Below are 21,170 nucleotides of genomic sequence, written 5' to 3'. Positions count from 1 at the left end.
ATATTGGTCATATGTATTGGAAATTGAACTGAAGCCTCCTTAGAATGAATACTAATGGAACATGACTTGCCTGAGGAGGAACTAGATTTAGCTAATCATTAACTAATTTCTATGACAAATAGTTCTGCACAAGTTTACCACAAGGTAGATAAAGAAGAGGGGTGAGGTAATCAAATTTGTGCAAAAATATGAAAATATATACAAACATTAAAGGATGAATTAGTTCTTTTTTTTGAGATAGAGTCTTGCTCTGTCGCCCAGCCTAGAGTGCAGTGGCACAATCTCGGCTCACTGCAAGCTCCGCCTCCCAGGTTCACGCCATTCTCCTGCCTCAGCCTCCCGAATAGCTGGGACTACAGGCACCCACCACCACACCTGGCTAATTTTTTTGTATTTTTAGTAGAGACGGGGTTTCACCATGTTAGCCAGGATGGTCTCGATCTCCTGACCTCATGATCCACCCGCCTCGGCCTCCCAAAGTGCTGGGATTACAGGCATGAGCCACCGTGCCCGGCTGAATTAGTTATTTCTTTAAATCTATCCATAACCTACACTGGCTCCTCCAAATGTTAGGCATATTCATAATGATAGTATTTGTCATATAAATGCTATACTAAATGTAGATGCCCAGATAAACATGATCATTTCTGAGCCTTGGCCAAAGACCAGGGGACAGCCGTATAATAAATATAGGTGTTTCTCGACCTATGATGGAATTGCATACCAATAAACCCATTGTAAATCGAAAATATCATAAGTCAAAAAAGCATTTAATACATCTACCCTACTGAACATCATAGCATAGTCCAGCCTACCTTAAATGTGCTCAGAACACTTACATTAGCCCTACAGTTGGGCAAAAATCATCTAACACAAAGCCTATTTTATATTTATCATAAAATTGAGTATCTCATGTAATTTACTGAATACTGTACTGAAAGTAAAAATGAGAAGGGCTGCATAGGTACTTGAAGTACAGTTTTTATTGAATGCATATTGCTTTCATACCACTGTAAAGTTGAAAAACCTTAAGTTGAACCATAATAATTAATGGACCATCTATAAACTGGCCTTGCCCAAAGAGACATCTGGCCTTTGCTCCTAGGAAGTTAATCTGAGAGTCTTTGTTTAGGGCAGAGACTGGTAACACCAGAACTTCGGGCTGGACTGACCACATCTGACTTTCTTAGGTAGGAGTTAGCCATGCCAGAAAGAACTACCGTGTGATTTAAGGTAGTAGCTCTGGGTCACACTGCATCAGTCCACATGGAGGCTGAGATCAACCAAGTGGGCAATCAACCTAATCAATCATGCCTACATAATGATGCCTCAATAAGAAAACTCTGGAAACCAGAGCTTAAATGAGCCTCTCCCATTACCAACACTTTGTGTTTACTGTCATGCATTGATGCCAAGAGGGTAAGGTATCCTGACTTCAGGGGAAAGGACAACAGATGCTTTGTGTTTGAAACCCTTCATATTCTACTACATGTGTCTCTTTTGGCTGATTTTAATCTGTATTCTTTCCCTGTAATAAACCATAACTGTGAGTATAATGGCTTTCAGTGAATCCTGTGAGTCCTTCTAGCAAATTATCAAACAAGAGTTTGGTTTTGGGAACTCCCAAAACTTTCAATTAGTCAGAAGTGAAGGCAATTTTGCAACCCATCCCTCAAACTCTGTCTAACTTCAGGTACGAATCCCATTCTACAACCAAGAAAGTAAGGTGTACAGAGTAGATAAACTGTCTGAGGGAAAAATTTCTAAATTGCAGTACTAGAATATGAATCCTGGTTTGACTGACTGCACATCCACTTTTTACACTGCTTTATACAAGATGACCATAACATAATACCAAACATTAGACAATGGGTATTTCACAACTATGATGTACTTACCTTTTGGACTCTTCTCATACCAAACTTGAACTGAAGTAATTATAGTTAACTACTAAGTGTAAGTTAATGATTGTTAGCTGAGTGCAGTAGTGCATGCCTGTAATCCCAGCTACTCAGGAATCTAAGGTGGGAGGATCACATTGAGGCCAGGAGATCAAGACCAGCCTGGGCAACATAACTAGACTCTGTCTCTAAATAAATAAATAAATGGGCCAGGTGCAGTGGCTCATGCCTATAATCTCAGCACTTTGTGAGGCTGAGGCAGGAGAAGTGCTTGAGGCCAGGAGTTCGAGACCAGCCTGGGCAACATAGCAAGACCTTTTCTCTACAAAAAATAAAAAAAATTGGCCAGGCATGGTGGTGCACACCTGTAGTCCTAGCTACTTGGAAAGCTGAGGTGGGAAGATCACTTAAGCCTGGGAGGTCAAGGCTGCAGTGAGCCATGTTTGTGGCTACAAACTACACTCCAGCCTGGGTGACAGAGTGAGACTCTGTCATTCATTCATTCATTCATCTATTCATATATACATACATACAAGTTGTTACTATATACAGTTTTGACCATTACCGGTTCTGTGCAGTGAATGTTTCCCTCTGAGGATGAAGATCACTATAAACAACTCTGATGAGATCATGCTGACACAATGCCCCTTCTGTCAAAGCCATGGATCCAATTGTTGAAGGCTACAAAAATAAGGTACAGTATGAGACAATGTCTCTACCATAAAGTAAAAATCTGTATCATGTAATAATATTTAATTTTCTTTTCCACAAAAGGCAGTTTTGGATCATTTATTCTTCTCATTCTTCATGGAAAAGATTCAGAATCTTTCAATTCTCAATTATATAAATTCTATAGCTTCTTTTGGAAATTGCCTGTAAAATATAAAACTAAAAACATTTTTTAAAAGTTATGTAATAAATCGATATTTAAGGGAGTACGAAAAGTTGCTGAAAAAACTAAAGGTTAAAAATACATCCATTTTAATGTCTATATTCCAGAACAGAGTACAACTGCTTATAATTATACAAACAATATTAAAGACTATAATCAAATATCTCTCTTTTTTTTTTGAGACAGAGTCTCACTCTGTCTCTCAGGTTAGAGTGCAGTGGCACGATCTTTGCTCACTGAAACCTCCGCCTTTTGGGTTCGAGTGATTCCTGTGCCTCAGACACCTGAGTAGCTGGGATTACAGGTACCCACTACCACATCCAGCTAATTTTTGTATTTTTAGTAGAGACGGGGTTTCGCCATGTTGGCCAGGCTGGTCTCAAACTTCTGAACTCAAGTGATCCACCCACCTCGGCCTCTCAAAGTGCTGCGATTACAAGCATGAGCCACCATACCCGGCCCAAATGTCTCTTTAAACTAACATCATTGAGTTCACGTTTCTAAAGTTAGAAGAACCATCCAGGCCGGGTGCGGTGGCTCACGCCTGTAATCCCAGCACTTTGGGAGGCCAAGGTGGGCGGATCAAGAGGTCAGGAGATCAAGACCATCCTGGCTAACACAGTGAAACCCCATCTTTACTAAAAATACAAAAAAATTAGCCAGGCATGGTGGCACGCACCTGTAGTCCCAGCTACTCAGGAGGCTGAGACAGGAGAATCGCTTGAACCCAGGAGGCGGAGGTGGCAGTGAGCTGAGATCGCGCCACTGCACTCCATCCTGGGTGACAGGGTGAGACTCTGTCTCAAAAAAAAAAAAAAAGAACCATCCCTTCTTTAACACTTTACTACTCTCCATTTTATTTCATGATACACAGAACTTAATTAAAATCTATTACTCAGAAATATACTGTGCTGAAATGATTCCTGGCTAAATGGGACATTCTATTTTAAACACAAAACAAAGTCCCACGGAATTAATTAAGCAAATTAATACTGCAAAGAGCTATGAGATGGTCAGGATACTGTGTGCTGACAGGAAAAGAGAATACAATTTTTAGACTACTAGTAAAGTTTCTTTAAATGTTATCCTCACAACTTAGTGTAGTGGCAATAAAGGCCACTGCAGACCAGAAGTTTGATTCATAAGTTTCTTATTGGATTTTACTTAAAGACAGAAAGTAGAAAAAGTTCAGCTCAACTGGCATCATTTACCTACATGATTATCAGTGTTCTCAAATTCTTCAACCAAATAAATATAAGCAAAAAAGTATAATGTACTGAACACCTAGAATGCAGCAATTAGATTCCTTTAAACTGAAATAACAAGTTAGAGTGTCAACATTCTTTTAAGTAGTTATTTTCCTAGAATAATAAAGAATAACAAAACAAATCAATCTAAGGTGATTTCTAAGTAGTATGGAAGACTTTAAAAATTAAAGAATATTTTTAAGGCTTATTATTTAAAAAATTAAATATAAAAATATAAAAAAATTAACGATTTTTTAAAAATTCATAAAAGACTAATGAGAATAAAAAATGATACTGGTAGAGTCAGGCACGGTGGCTCACACCTGTAATCCCAGCACTTTGGGAGGCCGAGGTGGGCAGATCACGAGGTCAGGTGTTCAAGATCAGCCTGGCCAACATGGTGAAACCCCATCTCTACTAAAAATAAAAAAACTAGCCAGGCATGGTGGCACGCGTCTATAGTCCCAGCTACTTGGGAGGCCGAGGCAGGAGAATTGCTTGAACCCAGGAGGCAGAGGTTGCAGTGAGCCAAGATCGCACCACTGCACTCCAGCCTGAGGGACAGAGCGAGACTCCGTCTCAAAAAACAAACAAACAAACAAACAAAAAAGATACTGATAGAAGAATAAAAAAACAAAAGAACTAAAGAAAATTTTTCATTCTTTTCTGCCTCTCTCATCACAGCTCAGTCTTCTAATAACAAACATCCACTTTTAAGAAGCAAATCAGTAAAGATATTTTAGGAATATTTATCTCTGATAAGAAATTGACTTTTTGATTTGTTACTCAATATAATTTAAAATAATTCCACCTTTCCAATGTTACTTACTTCATGATATATTGAAGGCTTGGATAAGGAAGGGATAGTGAAAGACAGAACTTTATTGTTCCCATCTTTATCAGCGATTTCCTATAGTCAAAAAATATACAAAGATAATGAAATAATCACAGATCTACACGAAATAATAATTACTTTCTTAATTTACAGAATATGTGATTGGCAGTAGGAAGATTTTTCAGAAATAGTAATGGATAAAAGTATTACCACCCTAGTTTATCTTTTCTAACTTATTAGCAAATTTGTACACTTTGGTAGTAGAGTTATAATCCACAGAGAGATAGACATTGAGTACAACACTATACTAAATCAAATACAATATGACAGCAAAGACATGAGGCAGGCAAACAAATCAATTTGATGTTAAATTTACATACAGGATGGGAAGATTACAAGTGATTAGATCTTTCAGTAAAAACATGGCTATGCTAAACAGATTAAAATTAAAAGTCTTATCCAAGAGATCCACACTTACGAAAACAAGAAAAACATATTAATTTAATACAGAATGAAATTTTTCCAGCTTTACTGAGGTATAATTGACAAATGAACATTATATATTTATGGCATAAAACACAATGTTTTAATATATGTATACACTGTGAAATGATTAAAACAATCAAGCTAATTAACAAATACAACACCTCACAGTTATCGTTTTTTTTTAAATGGTGAGAATATTTTTGAATGAATCTTGAATAAAAGAAACTCTTACAATCATTCAGCAATAAATGAATGACCTGAAATAAGCCACATTAATAATTATTGGGCCAGGTGTGGTGGCTCAGGCCTGTAATCCCATCACTTTGGGAGGCCAAGGCAGTCGGATCGCTTCAGCTTAGGAGTTCGAGACCAGCCTAGGCAACATGGCAAAACCCCATCTCTACAAAAAAATACAAAAAGTAGCTGGGCATGGTATCGCAGGCCTGTAGTCCCAGCTACTCAGGAGGCTGAGGTGGGAGGATCCCTTGAGCCTCGGAGGTGGAAGTTGCAGTGAGCTGAGATCACCCACTGCACTCCAGCATGGGTGACAGTGACACCCTGTCTCAAAAACAAAGAAACAAACAAAATGATTATTAGTCTAAGTCATTAAAAATAAATTCCTATTAGGTAATTTTTACTAAGCTACAAGACAGTTCTTGTGATTTTATTTTCATAAAAAAGACAATGGACAATGGTATCCTTCATTTCTCCATCTCTGGCACCTCCAATATTCCTGTTATAAATAAATATGTGCGGCCAGGCGTGGTGGCTTACGCCTGTAATCCCAGCACTTTGGGAGGCTGAGGCGGGTGGATCACCTGAGGTCAGGAGTTCGAGACCAGCCTGGCTGGCATGGTAAAACCCTGTCTCTATTAAAAATACAAAAATTAGCCAGGCATGGTGACAGACACCTTAATCCCAGCTACTCAGGAGGCTGAGGCAGGAGAATTGCTCGAACCCGGGAGGCGGAGGTTGCAGTGAACCAAGAGCACACCATTGCACTCTAGCCTGACTTCGTCTCAAAAAAAAAATACACACACACACACACACACACACACACACACACACACACACACACACATATGCTTACAGATGACGACAATCAGAGGAGTGAAAACTGCAGTAATCCTTTTCCCCACTGTCTTATTTTTGTCTATTTCCCTTAGAACTCATATTAGCATACATCACTGGCATAAAATCCATAGAAAGAAGACTGCCCTTACTAGATCTACATGGTAAGTAGTCAGAGACTGAGTAGCTGCATGGCCTAAAAAGAAGAAACATCAGCCCAAGCACAGTGGCTCACGCCTGTAATCCCAGCACTTGGGGAGGCTGAGGCAGGCAGTATCACTTGAGGTCAGGAGTTTGAGACTAGCATGGCCAACAAAGCAAAACCCAATCTCTACTAAAAATACAAAAATTAGCTGGGCATGGTGGCACATGCCTGTAATCCCAGCTACTTGGGGGGGTGAGGCAGGAGAATCACTTGAGCTCCGGAGGTAAACGTTGCAGAGAGCTGAGACTGCCACTGCACTTCAGCCTAGGCGACAGCTGAGACTTTGCCACCGCACTCCATTTCAAAAAAAAAAGAAACAATAACAGCAGCAATAATCATCATCACCAAACACAATCCCCAAAGAACTTCCGTATAGGGCTCATTTCTGAGTTTATTATGTCATAGAAGAATACCAATTACATGTGAATAATGACCATACCTCTAATTATGGTAGGAAAAAAGGTCTGAAAAGTCCCTTGAGGGTATAACTTCTTTGTAGTCAAACCAGGTCCCACCACATCTGGGCCACTGTGCTTCAGAGAAAGCCTATGCTAAGATGAATGGGCCTGATTTAAGTTAAGCAAAAATGTTTCAATTTTATTCTTAAATTTCAAATTAAGCCAAATACTTTTGATTTATCTTTGCAGGTATTGTGAAAAGGATATGCTAAATTTTGTTTAAGGGAAATATAAGACTCCCCCTGGGCCTATTTGAAACAAAGAAGTGCTGGGGAGGGAAAGAAGGAAAAACAGAAAAGAATATATGGACGACTCCCACTGTGATTAAGAAAAACTGAGAACCACAGAAAAGGAAGAACACAGACATCAAGGGAATTAAAAGGAGTCCAAAGCCTAGAGTTACATTTCTGACATATAACTGAGTATTTTTCTATAGTATACTAATTTTGCATTGTCAAAAGATAACTGAACCACAGCACCAACAAGTTATGTCAACAACTTGTGAAACATGACACCTTGCAAAATGTTTGTTTCATGTGTCCTATTATTGAATTTTATTACACTAAACACATTAATAAAAATGTTAGCTTAATGCTAAGCATAATATAAAACACTAAATTCCATTATTAAATCAACAAACATTTACTAAGTGTCTGCTGGTAAGCACTATAGGAAACACAGTGATAAATAAAACAAATTTCCTACTTGAAAAGAAAAAACAATCAGGCAAGTTAGGAAAGTAGATGATTTTATTCCTAGATCAATTTTCATTTTTTTAAACCCACTTTTAATTCTGATGGTAATAATAATGAACATTTATAAACACCTTATGCAACATAATGAATTCTTCAAGTTGTTTTTAGTCCTACTAACAATGTTTTCTTTTTTACAGATGAGGCAATTGAAGTCAAGATATTAAGTAACTTGCCCAAATTTAAAACAGCCAATAAGTGGCAGGGCATGGTTCTGAACTGAATACAAGTCATTCTAAAGCCCCTGCTCCTTCCTTCAGACTTCTAGCGATGGAAATGTTTGCTAATGATTTTTTAAAGTAACTAATAGTTAGAGGAGTGAGCACTGGTACAGAAGAATATTTACTGTGAGATTCAATTTTCAATTTTCTTGTACTTTATTACCTTTCAGTTATAAAACTAAACTTTATTATGTGGAGTTTTGTTTACAATGTATACTAAATACACAAAATATAAGACTTCAAGGTGCAGAAATTTCAATACCAATGGTCCTTAACTGGACATCATGAGAAAAAAACAGAATAATGTTTACGGTACTTAATTCCTTAGAAGAAAAGAGTTTCATAAACAATGTGCTATCAAAGACATAATATATTGTCAAATAACTATTAACAAATTTACAACTTTTATGACACATAACACTTTGGTTTCTCAATTGCTACTCCACTCAACGACTCCAAGATACATTCATAAAATTCACGATTCTTTATTGATGAGTTCAGGTAACTGCCCAATTTTGTAGAGGCACATGAGAATGGAAATATGATGCTGTGCTATTTTGCTTCCTTGCATTGCGCAAGAAAAGGTGCCTTGTGCTGCCCAAGTCTTCAGAAAGGTGCAACGCAGATGATCCCATGTTCCTAAATTCTCCCTCACCTTTTCACCTTGCTTCCTACAGTCCTTGTAACCTTTCTAGCATACCCTCCCCATCTTGCAGAAGTAATCAAGTCTCAATCTTCAAGTTCCATGTAAAGCCCCTAGTATCTCAGAAGTGTTTATGATTTCTTTTCTCCCCCTAGTTTCCACTGTGTTCTTACTAAGATTTTAAAAATCCTAACATGCTATAATACTATATAGACTTTTTCCCTGTAACTGATGTCCTCCCCTCAGAGAAACAGAAATTTCATGTCCATTTGCCTCACTCTTCTCAATTATGTATATAGCCTTTAACATATAAGAAGTGGTGATTAAATTCAATTTATAATTCAAAAGTCTCTCTGCATACCACCATAAGATTCATTTTCCTAATATATAATACAATTCTTCTGTTCAAAACCCTCTAATTGCTTTAAAGAGAACCTAAACCTAAACTCTTCACTTTAAAAAGATTCTCCAAAACCGACACATAATTGTCTTTTCCAGCTTGCATATATACTCTGTGCTTCAAACAGAATTACTTCCTATTTCCAGGACGTGACTTGACTCTCCTGCCCCTCTGCTTATGTTCAATTGACAGCTGCTTCCAGAAACCTCACCGGCTCCTCATCAACAGGCCAAAACTATACCTCTTCATAAGACCCAGCTTAGATGCCATTGCCTCAATAAAGCCTGCCATGATAACTTCAGCTAACAGCTGAGTTTCTCTCTAAAATCCTCTTATTATACAAACCGCATTATTAATTACCTATAAACATGGCTTTTCGAACACAGCGGGAGTTTCCTAAAAGTAGGTGCCACACACGTAATTCTCCATGTTTTCAGCGTCCAACTCAAGGGCATACATCCAAAAACATTCATAAATATTGGTCAAATAAAACAATTTGAAGATATAAATAAAATATTAATAATGCTATCAATTATAGTAGTTTTATATACTTTATAAAATACATTATTTAAAAAATGCATTATCAATATCTACCCCTGTGCTCAACCTAATTAGTTCAGACAAGTTACACTTATAGACATTTGAATTGTTTTTTCTTTTTTTGAGACAGGGTCTTGCTCTCTTGCCCAGGCTTGAGCACAGTGGCACAATCATGGCTCACTGCATCCTCAACACCCTGGGCTCCAGACATCTTCCCATCTCAATCTCCTGAGTAGCTAGGACTACAGGCATATGCCACCATGCTCAGCTAATTTTTTATAGAGACGAGGTTTGGCCAAGCTGCCCAGGCTGGTCTCAAACTCCTGGGCTCAAGTGATCCTCCCACCTTGGCCTCCCAAAGTGCTGGAATTACAGACATGAGTCACTACATCCGGCCTCAATTTATTTATTATTTTTAATTTTTTTTTTTGAGACAGAGTCTCACTCTTTCACCCAGGCTGGAGTGCAATGGTACAATCTTGGCTCACTGCAACCTCTAACTCCTCAGTTCCAGCAATTCTCCTGCCTCAGCCTCCCAAGTAGCTGGGATTACAGGAACACACCACCATGCTCGGCTAATTTTTGTATTTTTAGTAGAGATGGAGTCTCACCATGTTGGCCAGGCTGGTCTCAAACTCCTGACCTCAAGTGATATGCCTGCCTTGGCCTCCTAAAATGCTAGGATTACAGGCATGAGCCACTGCGCCTGGCCAATTTACTTTTCTCTAAACATTCCTTAAGTATTATTTCAGAGGACCTTAAAAAATACTTAAAATTTTTCAAACTGTCATCTTCAACTTACCAAATTGTAAATTCCTAACAGAAGTGCTTCAATGCAACCATTACTCTGTCTGTCTCGGCTAACTGTAAGCCGTAAATAAACCCACATCAATTCTGGCAAGAACTGCAGTGTGAACCTCTTAAGTCGAACCTCTGAGCTACGATAGAGCTCAAACAGCTGATGGCAGACAGGCTCCAGGAGCTAAAAGGAAAATAAAGTGCACTGGTCATTTCAATTATTTTGGTTGTAACTGTTTTTTGTTTTTTTTTTAAGGCACCTATATCTGTATAATATTTTAAAAAGTCTTAATCTTAATTTCTCCACATTTTGAGTTAATTTAACCAAAACCTTTGTGTAAAGAGACCATATATTAAACTGACCAATCCACTAACTATAAGAAGTATTTTGTGCCCATATATCAATGTACCTTTCAGTATACTGCACTACTAAATTTACTAGATTATTAGTCCTTTAGCCAATGTACATTTATATTTGAGAAGAATTTTCCTTTCTATTCTTATCAACTCTTACTATCTTCCATTTCAAAAACTTTCCATTGAAATAAAATAATCTTGCATAGTATTGTTGGGAATAAACTTAAAATCTCAACTGAGACTATGATTCAAACAAATTATATACCACTCTTACTGAAAAATGTGTATTGACATAGAATTTTCTAAGGGTCATGTTGTTGGGCAAAGCAACTCTTTTTTTCGACCACTGCTAATCAGTTTCTGAGAGTCAAAAATTCTGTACATATTTTGGAATCTGAAGAATCCTATGTAAATCATTTGTTACTTAAATCTGTGAAAAACATGTTTCTTTGGAGGAAAATGTATGCATTTGTAAGTGTTCTGTGGAATCAGTTTTCGTTGTATTGATGTCATTAAGTGCTCAGTGTCTTCATTGCAATATGAAATTTATTAAAGCATCCACATTCCATTTTAAAAAAACTTATATACCACTCAGTAGAAGAAAGGATTTTGCAATACATATTTGTGCATCCAAAATTCTAGCTAATATTTAAAATACAAGTGAAGCAAACTATTTTAAACTGACTTAAATTTTTCTTATTGTATTTATGTGAAAGATTTTAAGAAGGAGAAAAGTATCCAGAAATAGCTTTTTCAGTGTTCGATTGGCTAATTTTTCATACGATATCACACAATATGACTTATGAGGAACTTCATGACCTAGAAAACTGAAGAAAATGAGCAGTTAAAATAAACTTTCCCACTTTTCCCTAAATATGTACTGCCAATTTAGAATGGGTTTGCTGGAGTAACTGTAGGCTGCACAAAACTGGCTATGACTTTAAAATTCATATAAAATATTGACAAGAAACTATAAAATAATTTTTAAAGTTTAACACTAACTCTTTAAAAAAAAGAATAATAGTTCAGTAATTTCATGTGCTTTCCTCTATTCTGAATGATTAAAATAATGCATATACATTTGGAAATCTGCTTGAATATAGTTACATACATCTGTAATAATCTAACACTCTACAATAAAAAGTCACTGTCAGGATTATAAAAAGTTAAATCCATGTCAATTATACAGTTATCATATTTAGAATAGTCAGGCTTAGCTCTGGAAGAATTCTAAAGCTTAAAAAATTTACATACATACACATCCTAGTCTAGTAAATACTAAGCCCTTTATGTGAAATCACTATCAGAACAGTTTTTAAAATCTTAAAAAATTTTCCAGAGGCTGGGTGTGGAGGTACACATCTGTAGCTCCAGCTATTCACAAGGTTGAAGAAGGTGGATACTTGAGCCCAGGAGTTTGAGGCTGCATTGAACCATGATAGCATCACTGCACTCCAGTCTGGGTAACAGAGCAAGACTGACACAAAAGAAAAATATTCCGACTCTTCCCTTACATTGAAGTCTAGACCAGTCAGACAATTTGTCAAAGGTCGATGAAGTTAATGGTGAAATAAGACACTAAATTCAGGTCTTCTGACATCAAGTTGATGTTTCCACTCTACCACATTTCTTATATTAGAATGGAGGTATAGATTGTTTAATCACAAAACAGTGTATTCTATGCAATGCCAATAATGAAAAAGTAATAAACTTTTGGAAACTGTCAGTTGCTGGCATTTTTCTTAAATATTGAGAGCAATATTCAGTTCTTTGGGAGAAGTAAAAAACTGTTGCTCTCACAAATTTTGTTTACTAAAAATTTATACTCATGTTTCAAACTCAATCTCCTCTTTAGTAAAAAAGTCTCCAAAGATTGCCTTCTCTAAACTTCATGGGCCATGGTACAATTATGATGAATTTCTTCTATGAAGACCTTAAACTCCTCTTTCTCAGTAGCAACAGGTACACTGGCATGTGGGACACTATATTTTAACTAAGCACAGTGAAGAAATACAGGATTACCAGCATTATTACTCTGTGTTTTTTGTAAGCGAAAGGGGGGTAAATGTTGGCAATCCAGTAACTTTTAATCAGATACTACTAGAAAGTAAGACTGTTAAAAACTCGCTGGTCAGGCGCTGTAGCTCACGCCTGTAATCCTGGCACTTTGGGAGGCCAAGGCAGGCTGATGGCTTGAGACCAGGAGTTTCAGACCAGTCTGCACAATGTGGCAAAACCTCACCTCTACAAAAAATACAAAAATTAGCCAGGTGTGGTGGCATGCACCTGGGTAGTCCCAGCTATTTTTGGGGGGCCGAAGCAGAAGAATTGCTTGAGCCCAGGAGGTTCAGGCTACAGTGAGCTGTGTTCAAGTCACTGCACTCCAGCCTGGGTGACAAAGTGAGGCCCTATCTTAAAAAAAAAAAAAAAAGAAAAATTGCCAATGCTATGTGTTAAAATCTTCAATTGTGGCCAGGCTCAATAGCTCATGTCTGTAATCCCAGCACTTTGGGAAGCCAAGGTGGGAGGATCGCTTGAGCCCAGGAGTTCAAGGCCAGCCTTGAACACCGTGAGACTCTGTCTTTAGAAAATAAAAAATAAAATTAGCAGGGTGTGGTAGCATGTGCCTGTAGCTAATTGAGAAGGTGAGTTTGGAGGATCACATGAGTCCAGGAGTTTGAGGTTACAGTGAGCTATAATGGTGCCACTGTACTCCAGCATGGGAGAGAGAGACCCTGGCTCAGAAACAAACAAACAAACAAAAAGACCATTTTAATTTGAAGCATATGCCTCATAGCACCATGTTCTCAAATTCTTAATATAAATGATTCTGACCTCCCTTAAATGGCACCACCACCCACATCAAAACGTATTAAAAATCATTATCCTTGGGTTAGAAAAAATCATAACTGACACCATCCCCAAATTTAGCAAACACTGTTTTGACATGATAATTAGTAAGAGACACGCTATTTGATGAACACACTGAGAGTATTTGGATGGAATAATGAAGAAGCCTAACTTGAGTGGGTTAGAGAATGTGAGGTGAAGAAATGGAGACAAGTAGACAGAGGCTATGAATAAGCAATATTTTATGAAGTTCATCTGTGAATAGGGATAGAGAAATGGGGTAGATAATACAATAAGAGGTAAGCTGAAATAAAGTTTTTAAAAAATATAATATGGCTGTTTATCATATTCCACTCATCAGGGAAAGAAAAAAAGATCAGTGATGGAAGAGAGAAGGAATAACCACAGGACCAGAGTCCTTAAGGTTGCTAGAGAAGACAGAATCCAGGCCTAAGTAGAAGAGATGGCTTTTCATACAACCTGAGATACTTCACCCACTAAACACCAGTAAAGGCAACAGAGTGCTGTAGAGTGGTAGATTTGAATCTGAAAATATGAAAGTTTCCAAATATTTTCTTTTTTTTCTGAGATGGAGTCTTGCTTTGTTGCCAGGCTGGAGTGCAGTGGTGCAATTTCGGCTCGCTGCAACCTCTGCCTCCCAAGTTCAAGCGATTCTCCTGCCTTAGCCTCCCAAGTAACTGGGACTACAGGCACGCACCACCACACCCAGCTAATTTTTGGTATTTTTAGTAGAGACGGGGTTTCATCATGTTGGCCAGGATGGTCTCGATCTCTTGACCTCGTGATCCACTCCACTCTGCCTCCCAAAGTGCTGAGATTACAGGCGTGAGACACTACACTGGCAACTATCTTAAGTTCTAATTCGTACTAAATATGGCACATGACAATTTTCTAAAATAATTTCTTGTAACCTAAATAGTACGTTTGTTTCTTTCAGAATATAACAACATCAGGATTAAAAGGGACCTCCTTCTATGACTAAAGTCCAGAATTGTTTTGAAATTCTATACAATTTATCATTCTATTTTTCTGAAGTCTGAACACATGGTTAGAGCCTTCTAACCTGACAGGAAACAGGAGAGAAACTCAACCCTCCTCTAGCAACTGACTGATTATATGAATGCTGGACCTTGAGCTCGCATCCCTCAAGTTGTAATTTTTCCATTTCTAGCCATGAAACCCCCAAAGTCCCACACATTAATATTATGAAATATGACAACAGAAAGTAATGAAAATAGCTTTTTTAATGTAATAGCTTCTAAAGTATTAAACAAAAAAATAGGAAAAGGATACTTCTTATACACTTGTGAGCCCTAATGAAAATGTCATTTTAGAATCTCATTTTGTACTTCACTGTTCTTCCAATCAATATTATTCTATGTTCATTACGTACATGATAAAATACTAGATTCTAGGGAAGTTACAAATACAGAATATCTGACCACTGCCCATGAAGAGCTTACAATCTAAAGAGAAAGCAATAAAACAAATACATTTTAATAAGCAAAGCTTAAATGTTAAGACAGCGCAAAACAAGGGGTAGGGAATACACACATTCGTTATTCAAACAAAGAATTCTGAAAACTCTTGACCATATGGATATGCATATACGTACATTACGCATACCCAGAGTTATAAAACACTCAGAAATACACTGCAAGAGAAAAAGCAAATGAATCCTGCCATTGCTGCTACAAATAGCAACAGATGCAAGTCTAACTGAGAGCCAGTCGCAATTTAGGAGACAGGAAAGAAGGAGGTCAATAAGCAAGCTTTTAGTGGTAGGACAAAAATGAAGATGCACTTTAAGTTAAGCTGCTGGTTAGGAGAGGATTACCTGAACTTCTTCAAACTCACTCCAGTACACAGCAGAGGCACTCTTGGAGGCTGTATCTGGGAAGATAAGAAGCTACTTTCCTGTGTGTTCCTTTCATTTTCATTTTAAGCATACATGAATCCAGTGGTGATAAAACTGTATGTCATACTACTGTGTTAATGGAAAGATAATGTGTGTATTTTGCATAAATTAATATACAGATTCAATAACTGCACTTTTTCCTTCTATCACAAGGTTAAATAATACAAAACTCTTATTCTAAGTTTATTGATCTTGACTACTTAGACTAAAAAGTGCTTCCTCTGATCCTTTTCAGGCTAAATTTACTAGCAGCATCATTTTGTGTTATCAGTTTGATTTCACTGACTAGAGTGATTATACCTAGTTATATATTATCAGTAAAATAATTGTAAAAATACTTAAGATAAATAAAGCTGGATCAGTATACAGTTAAAATATGGCTTCCAGAGCAGGAAACATTCCAGAACAGGAAACAGAAAAGTTTCAAATAAATAATCCACTGAGATGATGGTCAATAAAATCAACAATCAAAACATACTGCACACTCAACAGGAAAAAATTTGACCAAAACATTTCAAAATATGGAAAGGCAGGGGATAGGGAAAGCCAAAGCAACTATCAGAATGAAAAACAGCAGAAAGAAAATTTTCCAGATCCACAAGGAGAGAAAACTATAAAACTTAAATTTACATGTTTTGGTATACATATTTCATTTCACTATGTAGAAATTATTTTTCTTGAGCTCTCCTACCTCATTATTTGAATCTTGAATAACTTTATAGAGGGCTGGTACAAGTGTTTTTTTCCGGTGTAAAGTTGCTGCATAACTGGTGATCTGAGTGTCAGGTAATGCCTAAAAGAAACCACCAAAGGAAAACAAAAGTGAACATTTGAGAAGTGAGGAACTTTATTTTACACAAATAGTTCTTGAACAGATTTATAACAAACTCAAGTAAGAAAAGTAAAAATAATTAACATAAAGAAATAGGCTTGGCACAGTGGCTCACGCCTGGAATCCCAGCAGTTGGGGAGGTCAAGGCGAGCGTATCACTTGTGGTCAGGAGTTCAAGACCAGCCTGGCCAACACGGTGAAACCTGTCTCTACTAAAAATACCAAAAATTAGCCAGGCGTGGTGGCGGGTGCCTGTAATCCCAGCTACTCAGGAGGCTGAGGCAGAAGAATTGCTTGAACCTGGGAGGTGGAGGCTGCAGTGAGCCGAGATCGCACCACTGCACTCCAGCCTGGGTGACAGAGAGAGACTCCATCTCAAAAAAAAAAAAAAGAAAGAAAGAACCATCAGAGTTTGAACAAATTAAGTTAGGATGTTATAGTATACAATTCTTCTAACTACTCAACCATAAATACTGATTAGAAATCACATATTATACCAACATTTCCCAAAATGGGCCATCTTAAATTAATCTAATCTTTAAAAAAATGTAGGATGTTTCAATTCTTGCATTTATGTTTTGCCAGAACATTTACAATTCCATAGTATTCATAAATTACATAGTTTTCCATAAAAACTATTTGATTTTTAATTACAGGATAGAAAAACATAGGCATAAATCCTGTTTTTGTGCCTTATTAAAGCTTGGTGGATCTTCTCTTTTACTGAATATATTTTAAAATATCGTTTCATCAATCCTAACAATTATTTTCATTTTTACATATCACCTTCTAGCCATTATTCATATTAGTACCATTTTTAAGAACTGCAATTACAGAAACATGTTATTTTGTATTTTGCCATTTCCACTTCCTACCATATTTTTATGTTTCTCCATAGAGCACATATTCACTGTTTGAATTACTGATGTATAGAAGAATATAAACATTCTGATCTCCAATCCAATTTACCTTGAATTCTGATAACCATTCTTCCACAACACAGCGGTCAGTTCCCAGCATTTTCTTTTACCTTCTACTTCTCTTTTATCTCTAAAAGAAAAAAGTATTGAAGCTGAGGACAGTAGTACTTACAGAAACAACTAGAAATAAATGATATGTGCCTTTCACCAAGGAAAATTAATCTACTATACATTTTAGATAAGGTGACTTGTTTTAGTTTGGAGCACAATTAAAAGAAATTTTTTCAGAAGTAAATTCTGGCTGGGCGTGGTGGCTCACACCTGAATCTCAACACTTTGGGAAGCTGAGGTAGGAGAATCACTTGAGCTCGGAGTTCAAGACCAGCCTGGCAACACAGTGAGACCTTGTCTCTACTAAAAATCAAGAAAATTAGCCGGGCATGGTGGCATGCACATCCAGTCCTAGTCACTTGGTACCCAAAGGTCAGAGGATAACTTGACCACAGGAGATAGAGGATGCAGAGAGCTATGATCGTGCCACTGTATTCTGGCCTGGGCAACAGAGCCAGACCCTGTCTCAAAAATAAAATAAAAATAAGTTTTATGTTTAATGATACATTTGAAACCTATTATCCTAATGCTTTCATATTTTCTCCAGCAAATTATACTTCAAAGTGGCAAAGACAAGTGTCCTGAGTAAAATCAAGTTGCACGTTATCCAGACAAATGCAGTCTACAGTTTTACCAAATACATAACCAGAATAAGCTACACATCATAAAATGAACCGAGAGAGTATAAATGACAAAGCTATATAAACTAGAAACCAAAGGTTACATATTCAGCAAACGGAATATAAACATATATGCACCATACAAAATAAGGCCTCTGAAGAAAATAGATCTCTAAATTTTCTAAAATGGAAAAACAGCTGGGCACAGTGGCTCATGCCTGTAATCCCAGCACTTTGGGAGGCTGAGGCAGGACTGAGCCCAAGAGTTCCAGACCAGCCTGGGCAACATGGTGAGACCCAATATCTATTAAAAAAAAAAAAAAAAAATTGGCCGGGCGCGGTGGATCACGCTTGTAATCCCAGCACTTTGGGAGGCCGAGGCGGGCGGATCACGAGGTCAGGAGATCGAGACCACACTGAAACCCCGTCTCTACTAAAAATACAAAAAATTAGCCGGGCGTGGTGGCAGGCGCCTGTAGTTCCCAGCTACCAGAGAGGCTGAGGCAGGAGGATCCCTTGAGCCCAGGAGGTCAAGGCTGCATTGAGCCATGTTCACGCCACTGCACTCTAGCCTAGGCAACAGAGTGAGACCCTGTCTCAAAAATAAATAAATGAATAAATCAACTGGAAAAATGCCCAAGTTGAAAAAGCAAGCTGTAGGATGTAAACTGTAATTCCATTTAAATGCTAAGGTAGTCACCCCGGAAGTTCATCAGCACCCAAGTAGGCAGCTGCCAAAAAAAGCTAAAAAGAGATTTCATAAGAATTAATTGATTCATTCCATAAATATTTCTTAAGCATCAACTATATGGCAGCCATTATGCTAGGATCTGGAAATACAATAGTAAACAAATCCAGATGTACACCCACTTTAACGAACCACTTATCTAGTGGAGGCGACCAAACATATTTTTGCAAAGAGATGAAGGGAAAGAAAGAAAGAAAAGAAAAAAAGAAAAGAAAAGAAAAGACACATAAAAGTATAAAACAAAGGAGCCAAATATTGACTAAGAAATCAAAAGAGCTTCTCTGAGGTGCTGCTTAAGTTGAGATATCAAAGATCCATAGAATTAAGGGGAGTAGAAAGAGAACATTCTAGGAAGAGGGAACCACTTATATAAAAGATCCTGTGGCAAGAAAAAGCACAGAAAGTTACAGAATCTAAACGAAGATCCAAGTGGTTTGGAGTACTGAGCACAACGGGCAAGAGTTGAGGGTGGACAGGAAGGCACAGTCTGATGGTATAGGAAGTTGGAAGGCCAGGCATGGTGGCTCACACCTGTAGTTCTAGCACTTTGGGAGGCTGAGGTGAGAGGATTGCTTGAGGCCAGGAGCTTGAGACATGCCTGGGAAACACAGCATGAGACTCCCATCTCTACAAAAAAAATTTTTTAAAATTAGCTGGATGTGCTAATATCATAATGATAGGATCAAATTCACACATAACAACAGTAACCTTAAATGTAAATGGGCTAAATGCTCCAATTAAAAGACACAGAGGGCAAACTAGTTAAACAGTCAAGGCCCATAAGTATGCTGTATTCAGGAGACCCATCTCACATGTAAAGACATACATAGGCTCAAAATAAAGAGATGGAGGAAGATCTACCAAGCAAATGGAAAGGAAAAAAAAAAAAAAAAGCAGGGGTTGCAATCCTAGTCTCTGATAAAACAGACTTTAAACCAACAAAGATCAAAAGAGTTTACAAAGAAGGCCATTACATGATGATAAAGGCCATTACATGATGATAAATGCAACAAGAAGAGCTAACTATCCTAAATATACATGCACCCAATACAGGAGCACCCAGATTCATAAAGCAAGTCCTTAGAGGCCTACCAAGAGATTTAGACTCCCACGCAGTAATAATGGGAGACTTTAACACCCCACTGTCAATATTAGACAGATCAACGAGACAGAAGGATAACAAGGATATCCAGGACTTGAACTCAGCTCTGCATCAAGCAGACCTAATAGACATCTACAGAACTCTCCACCCCAAATCAACAGAATATACATGCTTCTCAGCACCACATCACACTTATTCCAAAATTGACCACATAGTTGGAAGTAAAGCACTCCTCAGCAAATGTACAGAAATCACAACAAACTGTCTCTCCAACCACAGTGCAATCAAACTAGAACTCAGGATAAAGAAACTCACTCAAAACCACTCAACTACATGGAAACTGAACAACCTGCTCCTGAATGACTACGGGGTACATAAAGAAATGAAGGCAGAAATAAAGATGTTCTTTGAAACCAACGAGAACAAAGACACAACATACCAGAATCTCTGGGACACATTCAAGGCAGTGTGTAGAGGGAAATTTATAGCACTAAATGCCCACAAGAGAAAGCAGGAAAGATCTACAATTGACACCCTAACATCACAATTAAAAGAACTAGAGAAGCAAGAGCAAACACATTCAAAAGCTAGCAGAAGGCAAGAAATAACTAAGATCAGAACAGAACTGAAGGAGATAGAGACACAAAAAACTCTTCAAAAAATCCATGAATCCAGGAGCTGCTTTTTTGAAAGGATCAACAAAATTGATAGACCGCTAGCAAGACTAATAAAGAAGAAAAGAGAGAAGAATCAAATAGATGCAATAAAAAATGATAAGGGGGATATCACCACCGATCCCACAGAAATACAAACTACCATCAGAGAATACTATAAACACCTCTACGCAAATAAACTAGAAAATCTAGAAGAAATGGATAAATTCCTCAACACATACACACTCCCAAGACTAAACCAGGAAGAAGCTGAATCCCTGAATAGACCAATAACAGGCACTGAAACTGAGGCAATAATTAATAGCTTACCAACCAAAAAAAGCCCAGGACCAGACAGATTCACAGCTGAATTCTACCAGAGGTACAGAGGAGCTGGTACCATTCCTTCTAAAACTATTCCAATCAATAGAAAAAGAGGGAATCCTCCCTAACTCATTTTATGAGGCCAGCATCATCCTGATACCAAAGCCTGGAAGACATACAACAAAAAAAGAGAATTTTAGACCAACATCACTGATGAACATCGATGCAAAAATCCTCAATAAAATACTGGCAAACTGAATCCAGC

General features: G+C 37.6%; 1 protein-coding gene across 7 annotated transcripts in view; it reads right to left on the bottom strand.

Moving 5' to 3' along the window:
- The window catches only part of HYCC2 (hyccin PI4KA lipid kinase complex subunit 2), a 102,859-nt gene that overhangs the window by 33,900 nt on the left and 47,789 nt on the right, over nt 1-21,170 (bottom strand). For 3 of the 7 annotated variants that reach the window (XM_032754999.2, XM_032755001.2, XM_032755000.2), the window contains exons 3-7: nt 17,397-17,477; nt 16,287-16,388; nt 10,454-10,633; nt 4,870-4,950; nt 2,467-2,582 (exon numbers count right to left, since the gene is read on the bottom strand). In XM_032754999.2, coding sequence (XP_032610890.1) covers nt 2,467-2,582; nt 4,870-4,950; nt 10,454-10,633; nt 16,287-16,388; nt 17,397-17,447 — 530 coding nt within the window. In that variant the 5' untranslated portion in view covers nt 17,448-17,477. Of the gene's footprint in view, nt 1-2,466; nt 2,583-4,869; nt 4,951-10,453; nt 10,634-15,514; nt 16,261-16,286; nt 16,389-17,396; nt 17,478-19,357; nt 19,850-21,170 lie in introns of those variants that run through there. The other 4 variants (XM_058439774.1, XM_058439775.1, XM_058439778.1 and 1 more) reach the window with 4 other exon arrangements.

The sequence above is a fragment of the Hylobates moloch genome, unplaced genomic scaffold, assembly GCF_009828535.3.
Source record: "Hylobates moloch isolate HMO894 unplaced genomic scaffold, HMol_V3 SCAFFOLD_1, whole genome shotgun sequence".
NCBI lineage: Eukaryota > Metazoa > Chordata > Mammalia > Primates > Hylobatidae > Hylobates > Hylobates moloch.
The sequence above is the reverse complement of the archived record's forward strand: the minus strand, read 5'-3'. Positions and strand labels throughout refer to the sequence as shown.